At 37.5% G+C, this 12,053-nt stretch overlaps 1 protein-coding gene across 11 annotated transcripts in view; it reads left to right on the top strand.

The window, feature by feature from the left end:
* The window catches only part of LOC112572115 (sarcolemmal membrane-associated protein-like), a 48,874-nt gene extending 36,919 nt beyond the window's left edge, over window positions 1-11,955 (top strand). For 6 of the 11 annotated variants that reach the window (XM_025251654.1, XM_025251651.1, XM_025251653.1 and 3 more), the window contains 5 exons: window positions 671-787; window positions 2,838-2,913; window positions 3,166-3,424; window positions 5,696-5,830; window positions 6,808-11,955. In XM_025251654.1, coding sequence (XP_025107439.1) covers window positions 671-787; window positions 2,838-2,913; window positions 3,166-3,424; window positions 5,696-5,830; window positions 6,808-6,906 — 686 coding nt within the window. In that variant the 3' untranslated portion in view covers window positions 6,907-11,955. The remainder of the gene's footprint in view (window positions 1-670; window positions 788-2,837; window positions 2,914-3,165; window positions 3,425-5,695; window positions 5,831-6,807) is intronic. The other 5 variants (XM_025251656.1, XM_025251658.1, XM_025251650.1 and 2 more) reach the window with 4 other exon arrangements.
* Window positions 11,956-12,053: the final 98 nt, after the last annotated feature.

Here is a 12,053-nt window from a genome sequence, read left to right as displayed (position 1 = left end):
ATTAGAGTAAAAGAAGAACAGTAGAGGGGGCATGACACATGGCATGAATTTCGTAGAGATTGTCTCTTCTGTTACTGTTGTTAACCTAGAAAACTGTTACATTTTCATTATTATTGTTAGCTTATTAATATGAAGTATGCTGTAACAGCAGATCATTTTTTCCATTTAAAGCTTTTCAGTTCTGCTAACTACCCTCCTTCGATGTAGTCGCCCTTCTTTTCCCCTTTCAGCCAGAATTTTTTTTCCATGCTTGAAAGTTGCATATTGCTTCATATTTTCTATGGCCTTGAACTAGTTTGCACTGAACACTTCCTTTGGCATGCAAACCTTTTTTATGATTTTGTTGGCTGTATATAGATTTTTTGGTCTGCTCGTAAAGCAGAACAATGAGCCATGCATGAGAAACTGTCACTGTTGCTGGTAACTGCTTAACTGTTTTAAGCCAGTTCTGGTGCTCGCTCGGCTCAGTTTTCCTCTTATTTTCCCTGTCATTAAGCTGGTTTCATGTCTGTATGGCATCGCTTTCGTCATACTCTCTCCATGCCCAACTCTTCATTGTTTGCATGCCCATCGCTCCTATTAGCCATCTTTTGGCCTGGAATTAAGCCACATGACATTATTTAGAGCAAGTCAAAAACTGGGGTCTGGTTGTTCGTGGTTGTCCTCGTAGACAAAGCCAAACACCTTCAAGAAGAGTTGGAGGCTGAGAAAAAGGAGCGGCATGCGACAGCACGTCACTCCCATGGGGAATCCCCATACACAGGCAGGCAGTCCGCTCGAAGCAAAGGTAATCCTCCCATCATCTCAGTTATTGCCATGATCATCATATTGCTTGCACCTTCCCTTGCCCGGTCTCTGGTTGTGGAGTCTCCTTGTTCTTCTGCTGCTAGCAAATTGCAGGTTTTCAGAGGCAATGCTTTACCAAGCTGGAGTGTGTGGGCCACCAATTTCAGTTTTCACCTCGATTTTCTCGACTAAGGCTGTGTGTTCTTAATTACATTGTGTTCTTGTTTAGTCTTTCCTTTCCAACAATCAGTGTTGTCTAAATTGTTCCCTTCCTAGATTGCCTTCCTCTGATCATTAGTACGGCATATTTGTCATAGGCCAAGATAGTTTTGTGAAAATGTGAACATCCCTTGCACCAGTCACTGATTGATGTACTTGACGCTTTATAGAGAGCATAGACAAATGACTAGAATCATTTAATTACTAGCTCACCAAACAGGAAGAAAGAAGCTGTCTAAATTACAGTCCAAAGCTAGTTAAAGTTATCTCTTCAAATCTGTTTATATCTTATCTCTTCACAATTTTTTATATCATCCTGAATTCATGCATTCACTTTCTTTCTGGCTTTTTAATGATGCTACAGAAAGAGGGATTTGTGGGGTAGGGTGTGAAATGTTTCTCCAGATCCTCAGTCCAGATTTGGTCTTGCCGTTGTCCAATGGTCTTCTTTAGCCTCCCAGATTAAATAGCTTGAAGAAGTTTAGACATGCTGAAATTCTGTACACACAATTTTACCTTACCTTATTTGATAAGTTTTTATGGTTATCATAAATGGCTAAGATCCTCCTAATGCTATTACTTCTGAGGTAAAATAATCACTTTTTTGTAATTATTTGTGTGTTTGTGGGCGGGGGAGGCTGTTAGATTTATGACAGTTGCCTTTTTGTTTACTATCATCTGCTATTTGTTTCTACTGTTGTTATTAACCTGAAAGGGCTTTTTTTAAAGCAGTTGCATTGACACATAATATATTTAGAAAGGTTTGCTTGGTTTTTGGCATTTTTGATGGATCAACTTGACAGTTGTGGTAGTAATCAATTAGTGGTTTAATTTGAAGCTGTTATTAATGGAGCATATGTTTTGTTACAGTGCTGTTATTGTGCCTTGGCCTTCTTATATTTTTTTTCTTAATGCAGGCATGAATTTTATGCACAAGGTTTGCATATTGTTTCAGTTTTGCTTGTTAGGCAGGGATGGAAGTAGCATTTTGGGGAGTCTTCTGTTGGTTTTCCTTATTCAGTTCTTCTTCCTCACACTTCTAGAGGAAATAGTATATATATTGTTTTTCAATAATGTTTGGAATCTTTCATTTTGCCTTTTTTTTTCTCCCTCTTTCCAACATACTGAAGAAAAATTTGAGTTCACATAGTTCCACGTAGCAGGCGATTTAATCTACAGTCATGCCAACAATCATATTACTGTTAAGGAGAAGAAAGTATTTTGGATTTCCCAGCCATATTGGAGTTGCAGAAGCTGTATGTTACTTCATGTCAGATAACTTTCATGAATTATGTCACTGAAAGGACGAAAGAGATAGGGGAAATGTGCTTTAATGAATAATTGCACTTACATTAAGGAAGTGTGCTCAGAAGGATGTGACATCATGCAGGACTTCGTCATTCATATTGAATGGTAACTGTAAGCTGTTATTAGGGCAACAGGGAGAAAGTGATTGGTAACTGTAAATTATTATTAGAGCTTCAAGGAGAAAGTGAAAGTGTTTGTTAGACACATTGATCTTATGAATGAGGTTACTATGATTGCTGTTGATGAACAGAACAGCGGGAGTTCATTCCTTGTCATCTTTTTGTGGTGTCTGTTGATTTGACTGTAAATTGTGCCAGTGATGTTCACATATGTGTGTATCTGTGTGTGTACATTAGAGACTGATGCATACACTGCAGGTTTAAAAAAGCAGAATGGCAATAGAAACGTTGTACTGTTAATGACAAAAGTGGGGTTGGCAAGATCACAGTTTAAATTATAAATCAATGACAATTAAAATCACTGAAAACAGTGCAGAGTGAAACTGTTTTTCCTGGTCTATCCAGCAGAGTTTACAGCCTTAAAAGAAGAATGCAGCAATCTGCGAAAGCGTATCCAGGCAATTGAGGCAGAGATGAAAATGTAAGTTTGTTTTTGTTGTGCACAGGTGTGACAGAAGCAATGAGAAATTGTAATCATATATTAGCCCTGGGGACAGTTTTAACATTCGTTAAATTGTTTACTTACACTTACATAACGAACTTTATGTGTAATTATTGGAGTTTCTGTGACCAAACTCAGTCCCCTAAAGATAACTGTGCTGAATAATTTAAGTGTATTTGTGAATCTGTTGGCATGTGCACGTGGGTCACTTATCTTTGCCTGTTTGCATAGGTCCCGCAAAGAGAACTTGCAATTGTCATCGGAATACAACAAACTACAAGAGTCCTACAAACACTTGGAAGCACTGAAGACAAAGCTGGCCAGCAGCGAGACAGCTTGGCGCATGAACCTGACAGATGCACAAAAAGATGCAGAGAAGACGAAGCAGGAGGTGAGAGAGCCATCTTCCTCGCCACTGTCTACGCTGCCTCTAACTACCTCAACACCTAAAGCAGTGCAGCAGTTTTTACCAGAGGCAAACAAGATCCAGGTAGCCAGGATGGCATTTGTGTTGTGTGTGCTGGCCAGCTGTTTCCTTTGTATCATCACCTTTCCAACCCCAGAGTTTTGTGAATTGGTTTGGAGTTGTGAATCGAGCTGTTTATGTTCTTTACCCCTTCCCTGTCAACATTCTTTGTAAATAATTTGGTAGAATTTACACATTAACCTCTGGTAAGTGACAAATAAGATTTTTTTGGACATAGAAGACTATTGTGTTTATGTTAAAACTTCTCATCAATTGAAATAAAGAAGACTTCATGCATGTTAATTTATAGCCCTCAGAATGTATGACAAAGTAATGCATAAAAACTGAAAAAGACTAGTCACTATCAATATGATAATGAATGAAGGAAGTATTTTAGTTTGTCCTTTTTTTAACTCTGAAAATTCTGTATTTAGGAATATCTTTGATAGTTGTGAAGAATACAACTCATATAAATGATGCCAAATTTTAGTAAACATAAATCCTAAGTTTTAGCTTCTTTTTTTTATATGATGGACAGATTTGGTGATGCAGAGATTTGTGTTGAGCAATTATTTATTGGTCACTAGGGACTAACATTGAAAGTTCTTAAAAAGATCTTAGAAATATTATCCTAGGATCGCAGGTTTTGACGAGAAATTTCTTAATGTATGTGTGTGTGAACTACTAGTCTATCAGGCAGCGGGCAATATATGCATGAGTTAACTCCCTGGACACTGGTAATTTACTACATGCCACTAAATGTAAATTGTTCATTTCACAATTAATAGGGCAATTGACACTGTTAGGACACCAAGATCAGTTACAGACTGCCATTTATTTACTTTCATACTATTTATTTTAATTTGTATTCCGTTTTTTAAGTAATTGCACAATCTTATCCTCTTTGTGTGTGTGTGAGAGAGAGAGACTTAGATGTAATGTGTTTATATGTGCTGAACTTGACATGCATGCATTTGTTTTCTTTGGGCTAGACAATTTGTATTCATTATTTTGTATGTCTGCACAGCTGGCCAGACACCCACAGACCTAGTGTTGCACAACTTCCCTTTGTTGTTTTTCTGTTTATTTTTAAATACCCTGGGTGCTTTTTTGGTTTGGCTTGCATTCCTGCTTTCATATATTTGTATTACAAATCTTAAAACCTCTAGTGTAGTTCTTTTGTTTGGTTTTTTTTTTCTTTGTGGGACAGCTCGGATCGATATTTGTGTCATTGGGTTAATCTCTACAGTCCACTACAATCAGGAACCATTAGGTATCAACTGTCAATAGGGAGTTTCTGTGGATTGGATTTTTATCTTGTAATATGACAATCTTCAGCAAAGTGAATGTGCCAAGTTAGAATGAACAGTTCTCATCTGGCTTTATTTATTAATACTCTTGTAAATGGAGATGCTGAAAGGCATATTGGTAACCAGGTTATTAAAAAAATCCAGGAAATATTTTGTTTCAGTGGAATGCAAGCCAAACAGTTTCAAACACATTTGGAAAGCTAGATGTCTTTGTGACACTTTGTGTTTGCTTAGATGCCATCGCATGGAATTTGTTTGCCTCGGTTTGGTTTTGTTGCTTGTTTACATAATCATTTGCAGTGAGTGTTGTTCCCAGCAGGTACACTGTTTGATGGAAGTATATAGAATTCTGGGCATTAAGCTTTTGTCTTCAGCCACTTGGTATGTGCTACAGTTTCCTTAATGAAAAAGCATCATCATGCTTGCAGATTTATGCTGTAAAGTGTCATTGATATTTCAGAATACTTTAAAATATCAGGACACATATGAATATAATTAATTGCAAAAAGTGATGCATTATGCATGATCGGTGAAAGTTTTTACAGTAGATTTAGAAACTTAAAAGAGATTTGTTGGATTTGATTAAAATGTGAAGAGTTTGTATAACATTTTTTAATATTGGTTTATGTTTGAATAGATTCTTTACACACCCTCTGTCTCTTTCTCAAAATGTATATGAACATGTGTATACGTGTCCACACACTTTGAATTCATCTAATTTGTTAACATGCTGTCTGTGCCATGATTGCTATGGTTGAGAGCATTTTGTTGCTTTCTTTTAAAAATAGTCTCCATTTTGCACGTGAATGAATGTTGGTGAATGCATGTACCCCTGAGCGTAGATGTGCATGCACACATGGATGAGCAAGACATATGTTTACATAGATGTATGATGTTTGCACAAGTTTGCCTGTTTACCTGTTTGCTTGCTCACCTGCACTTCCTGGCAGACATGCTAAGGTTCATTCCACGTGTGTTGTCACAGCTGCAGGATGCTAATGAAGAGCTGGTGAGACTGAGAGCCCAGTGTCAGGAATACTCACAGAAAATGGCTGTCCTGAGCAGGCAGGTCACCAGCATGGAGACAGACTACTGCAAGTTGGCAGAGCGCAGCAAAATGGTTGGTATATCAGCTCATTATAACAAAAAGGTTGATGAGCTAAGCTGTAAGAATTCAGCTTTGCTTTTAACTTTACTTTGATGCATAAAATTCACAAGCAGTACTGTGTATTTTACAAGTTTATACTTTGCTTTAATTTTATATATATATTTTTTTTTTTAAGTATTTTTTTCGGCAGTGGGTGGTGGGACTGAGGGCAAAATGATCCAGTGTGAATCATAAAGTGGGGAGCATTTTGATGTCATATTCAAACCTAAAATGTGGCAAAAGAAAAAATGTTGTCTCTGCCTTTTGATTGAATGCTGTGGTACTTCCATCTCTTTCAATGAGGCAAGTCTATTACAGGTTCCCTCCCCTATCTCCTATCTGAAATGTTCCTGTGAAATCTTTTATAAGCCAAAATGGCTTAAAACAAAGAAGCAGTTCCTAACTTCTGTGGAAAAAAATTGTTAGCATTCCCAGACCCAAAATATAACATACCAAATTATACCAAAGAACACATAAAAACTAAAATACTGCAAAAGCTTATAAATTGGATATTATGTGTTATAGTGTAGTTTCACTTACCAGAAAAGGAAAGAAGACATGCTAAACATTATTTTTGCCTTTTACCATTTTTCATAAAAGCAAACAATTGTCTTTGGATTTGTGTTGGTTAGCAAAAACAGGTAGTAATATAGGTCTAATATAGGTCTATCATGAAAATGATAGCTTAAAACACATTTTTATAAGGCAGGGATACCTGCACTTGCTGTGGTTTTTTGTGAAGCATCATAACTGTGACTTCCACATTTAATTTAAAAACATAGAAAACAGGAGGAAACATTTTAACTTAGTGTTCCCCAAAATGGTTACTATTGTTGTTGATAATACATTTATCGAGGAGTTGATAACAAGTAGTTTGCATATTAATTCCTGTGAATGGAAGACTTTTCAAAATGTCTAGTATGTGTCTGTTTATTTTTTTTATTTTATAGCTCTCCTTTTGCTCAAGCATACCACTGCTGATGCTGCTGTTTGCTATCCTGATCGCTCTGTATCCTACTTTGGAGCACATCACGGCTACCTACTCTTAATGCTGGCAGCTCGTCTTCCTTTCTTCCCACAATCCTCTGCCTTTCAGCCATCTTAGAACAGTCAGGCCAGGACCTGGCTATTGGACTTTCAGAGGAAAATCAGAGGAAAAAGAAAGGTGATTTTATGAGTGCTGCAAGTTATGTGCATCTGCTGATGGGGATACTACAATGAAAGGACTTTCAAGTGTTACCAGTTGCAGTCCTGGCTTCACAGGCATGGAAGAGAAACTCAGCACCAAACCTAAGGAGAGCAAATGGCTAGGAAACGTCTGTTGTGAAGAGAACTGTGCATTAGAAGTTCGTTTCTTTCTCCAAGCCTCTCTCCTCTGACTTCCTTTCCTTGGCTGCATGAAGTCCCGGGCTGTGAGTTTCGGAGGGAACAAAAGAATGGAGCATTGTAAGCCTTTCACTGTAAGTCTTGACCACCTGTGGCCTTCTTGGCGCGTGACAGCATGCTAGGCAATACACTGTTTGCCAAGGAGATTACCTTGCAGAACCCTCTGCTCTGGACATCGGTCTCTCGTGCATTGAGAGAGCAGCAATGGCAGCGTACTTCCAGGGATCTGATAAACATGGATGTGTTCTGTGATTTCATTGGTCACAATCCTTTAGATTTCATTGGTCTCATTGTTTTCACATCCCCTGCCCCCTTTATCCAATGTGGAACCTAGCCAAGAGACTTGATGACATCTACCCAATCAAAAAGGTCCAAAAGCTTATCAACACTGGAAATAATTTATAGAATTATGTTTGGAGTGAGTGAGTTTTCTTTGCACTCAAGTTGTTTCATACTCTGTATAAAATAGCTGTTGTACATAGTGGTGTCAGTGTACAAGAATTAGGATTTGTATATGTTCAGAGGCTATGAATGATGATGGTGTAGTGTATTCCTAGAGATTTTTGAGTGCATAATTTTCTTTAAAAAAAAACAACTTGATGGATATTTTTCCACCTTGTTACTGTTCCTCAATCTAACGTCATGTCTTAAAAAGAAATTATTACAATTTCATTTAGCATGATTGGAAGAACTATCAGTTTATGAGAAATGTCATTTTAGAACAATGCAAAAGGTTTTCTTTATTTAAAAAATTGTTTGCATCACTTTGAAGACCACAAAGAAGAAAAACAGAAAGAGAACAAAAATAGGAGAAGCAGGGCCTTCTTGCAAGAGAATTCTTCATAGGTTGTGTAGAAACTGTATCCTATTACAGTCCTTTTTTATGAATATCTCCTAAGTCAATGACCCTGGCTTGATAAAACCTGTAATTGATGTAGGCCAGGGAGCTAGTATGTGTTGGAGATCCGGGCATGCAGATGAGAAACAAGGCATTAAGAACATTGTGAAAACATGAGTTAGATTAGACGATAGCTGCATGTCTATTTCAAGAGCCTAGAAACAAAAGATGCTGGAAACTGGATGCAGTTATATTGAAAAGACATGATGGTAGAGCACATGTTACAATCAGAATAAGCTTTAACAAGTCAGCACTAGCGGTGCTGAAGCAGACCAAAGATGGAAACATATTTGTCCGAGGCTGAAGAGTGTTCATGCACATGAAGGCGTTTTCTTGAGATTCTGGACTTAAACAGGTCAGCATAGATATTAGGTTGCCATGGAAATGAGAACAGCCTGTGAACACAGAAAAAGTTGTTTCTTGTTGTCAATACTAGAGAAAACACCATTTGCGAGAAAAAAGAAAATTGAAATTATGGAAGGGAACTCTGGTAAACATGGAGGCAACAAAGGCAAGTATATTTCAAACTGGTATTTATATTACTTATTTTAAATGCTTCCCAAATTTCTCATTTCATCACATTTCCACATTACCCTTGAGTGTACTAAACATGTTTATAAGACTTCATATCTTTTACACAATTGGTGATCGCACAGGTGACAGTGTTGAACTTGCAAAGTAGCTTGATATGAATAAACAGATGGCCATATTGTATATGCAGCAAACATAAGCATCACATGCACTCAGATCTTCATTGTGTTTGAATTCTTTGATCTGTGATCAGGCCACTCTTGTCATCTATCGTAAACTTGTTTACCCAGACCTGAGGGACTGATTTGTTGTTAGTAATGTTTTGTTCATTCTCATCCTCTGCTAAAAGGATATCATTCACAAAGGGAAATTATTCATTCATCGCAGCCATAGAAAACCATTGTGTGGTTAATTTTTTTTTTAAATTTAGTTTAGGTAGAAATGGTAGAACATGAAAAATTGTTTTTTTTTAATCCTGGTAATTTCTTTTTTTATAAGATCCAAGATACTTGTTTCAAAGCACACTTTTAAAGCACAAATCTATACATTCCTTGAGCAGTAACCCGGCTGAAGGCAGTTGATGATATTTGAAAATTGATGACCTCAACTATCAAAGGGGACTTTCCTCTCATCAGGTGTGTTTATGAAGAATACCATTCACATGCATCATGAGTGCAATGCCTACCAGACTTTACAGCTTTCTTTGTTGAATGCTTAAAGTCTGTACGTCTTGTTCAATAAAAGAATTAACTAACACTGTGACCATAACAGGGAGAAGAGATCAGAATTCAGAAAATAAAAAAAAATGCACCATATTGTTTTTAAAAACTTTTGCATCGCTCTCCTATAACAGCTTCAACACAGTATGATTAAGCCTTGTGCAAGAGCTTGCTGTTGTCATGTTGGCTGTAATGTAGCAATGGGGAATTAATAGAATGTGCCCGAGTGTGCTGTCAGTTGAGGGAAGAATCAAATCGACTTTGGCATACAGTAGGATTTTTCAAAGTAACACATTTTAACCAAGTAAGCTAGGTAAGAAGGTTGCTGGGATAGTCCAGCTTGGACTTGGTAATAGTGTTTTCGTGACAGTGACATGTGTTTAATTAGTCTAATAAGATAAATCAGACTAACAGATTTTTGCGTGCGTGTTAAAGGAAAAACTGTGTAATCAGCTGGAGTGTAGTTTTCTCTGGCATCCATAGATTATATCCCCTTTAATCCCGCCCTCCATCCCCTTGTTTTGAACGAGCAGGGCTGCTTTTCCAAATTCAGTGACAAAAAAGCTGTGCACACTTCAGGCCTTCTAGAACAAAATGCTTGGCTTCCTTTTTAGGTGACTAATTAAAGATTTTCTGCAAACAAAATAACCTCACTGTGACCACCTGAAGATGGGCATTAGGAATGTTTGGAGAAAAATTACAGCCACTGACGGTTGTTTGTATTTCTGTGTGCGAAAATCTGGCAGATGTCAGATTGCAGATCCACCATGCTCTTTTGGTCATACCTTGTTGTTTCTTTCGGTTTGTGGGGTCTCCTAAACACTGATCTCTTGGCCGAAATGAGGCAAACAGAAAGGAGCAATGGTTCAGGTAGAGCCGTGTCGTCGCCAAGCAGTTAGTTCCTGGAGATACCTTCTGTTTCTTTGTTTCTACTTCATAAAGACAAGGTAGGCTGCCACGAAAAGAGCATGTGTATGTCTCGATTCCATGTCCGTGTTTTAATGCCCCTTTCATCTGCTGTCTCATGTGCCTTAAATAGATGCCAGCTTGCTCCTGTAGACTTTTATCGCTTTGCCTAGAGAGATGTCACAGGGGAGGGTGTTGGAGTTAATTTCTAGGTTTTGCTGCCATTCTCTGTCAAGCAGAGAAGAACCTTGGTTGTGGGCATTTCAGACAGCATGTCTTTACTTTGTTATCGCACAAGCTTTTTTTTTTTAATCATCAATTTCACAACTGCTGCTTGCTTAATTACCACCTTCATAAATTAGACACTCAGAACTGTCTTACAAGTTTTTGACATAACCCATGAAGGTCTTCAAGTACTGTGGAACAAGAGGGGCCTAAAACTACATCACTTTAAAGCAGTCATGCTGGGTGATGAATCCTACTTTGTTGTCTGCATTCTTAATTGTTCAAATAACCACATTTGTATTCCATAGTGATTCTGTTCGTTCACTGACATAATGGAGAGACAATTCATCTCTTTGCACTTACATTTCACAAGGAGTATGCTACTTTCATTTTATTATGATAGTAATATCTAAGAGTGATAGGCCTTAACTAATGGTGGATTAAATTCCTAAAAAGTGCATAGCTTATTACCATGTACATCAAAAACATCCTAATCCCACCCTCTTTTCTGATCCTGCCTGCATGTACAAATATGCAGCCACCTGAAATCAGCTTTCAAGATTGCTGATACTGTTTTAGTAATGGTCAGGAAATTTTGCAGATCCTTCACCTGTCCCAGTATGGAAGTTTCATTTATGTGGCAGACTTCTCATGATCATGATCACCAGAAACAAATAAGTTTCAGCCTCATTGAAAGAACTAGTTTTCCAGGCATTTGCTGTTCTGTTGGCACACCCAGCTGCACCGTTAAATACGAAATCAATCAGTGTGCAGATTGTTTTCATGACCCAGTGATTTTATCTTAATGGCTTTTGCTATTTTTGCATCTGTTATATGCAGCAAACTGTACACCCATCGGACATGCTTGCCATTATCCAGGGTTTTCCTTCTTCTTTTATAGCTCCATAATTCCCAGTCGTGGCACTCTTACCACATTCACTTCTGTGATTCCACACTAGAGCTTATATAATGTGTACAGTAGGCTTACTTTCTGTCAAGCTTGTGTACACATGGGGGATGGCATGGTTATAAAATTTACCATTCTGATCTTGCTGGGGTTTATGAAAAAATTAATTTTAGTGTTACTTTGCATGGAAGCATTGTGAAAAAGCAAAACAGTGCAGACAGTTAAAATAGGTATTTTTACTTTTGAGATTCACCGACATTTTTGAACGTTTAATTTGGATAAATATGTTTTTCCTCATTCAGTTGGCCTTGACAGGTTTGCAAAGGCTGTACATCGATATTTATTGTGATAGACTGTTTTGATATGTTACAGAATTTTCCCTAGTTTTGGCATGTCACTGTATGTATTGTTTCACTGTGTATATAAGTATGTATATATGAAATGTACACATGCGAATAGAAACATATATAGATAAGATTATTGCAGGCTTGACCCTGATCTCTCAAAGTAAAGTTGAATTTATGTATGCTTTGTCTTGTGTCTTGAGTGGAAACGTGTTACTGGGTGCTAATACTAAACAAGAACCAGATTTTTGTAATTCACAGGTTGGTCAAATCAACTTTA

The sequence above is a fragment of the Pomacea canaliculata genome, linkage group LG9 (assembly GCF_003073045.1).
Source record: "Pomacea canaliculata isolate SZHN2017 linkage group LG9, ASM307304v1, whole genome shotgun sequence".
NCBI classification, from domain to species: domain Eukaryota; kingdom Metazoa; phylum Mollusca; class Gastropoda; order Architaenioglossa; family Ampullariidae; genus Pomacea; species Pomacea canaliculata.
The sequence above is the reverse complement of the archived record's forward strand: the minus strand, read 5'-3'. Positions and strand labels throughout refer to the sequence as shown.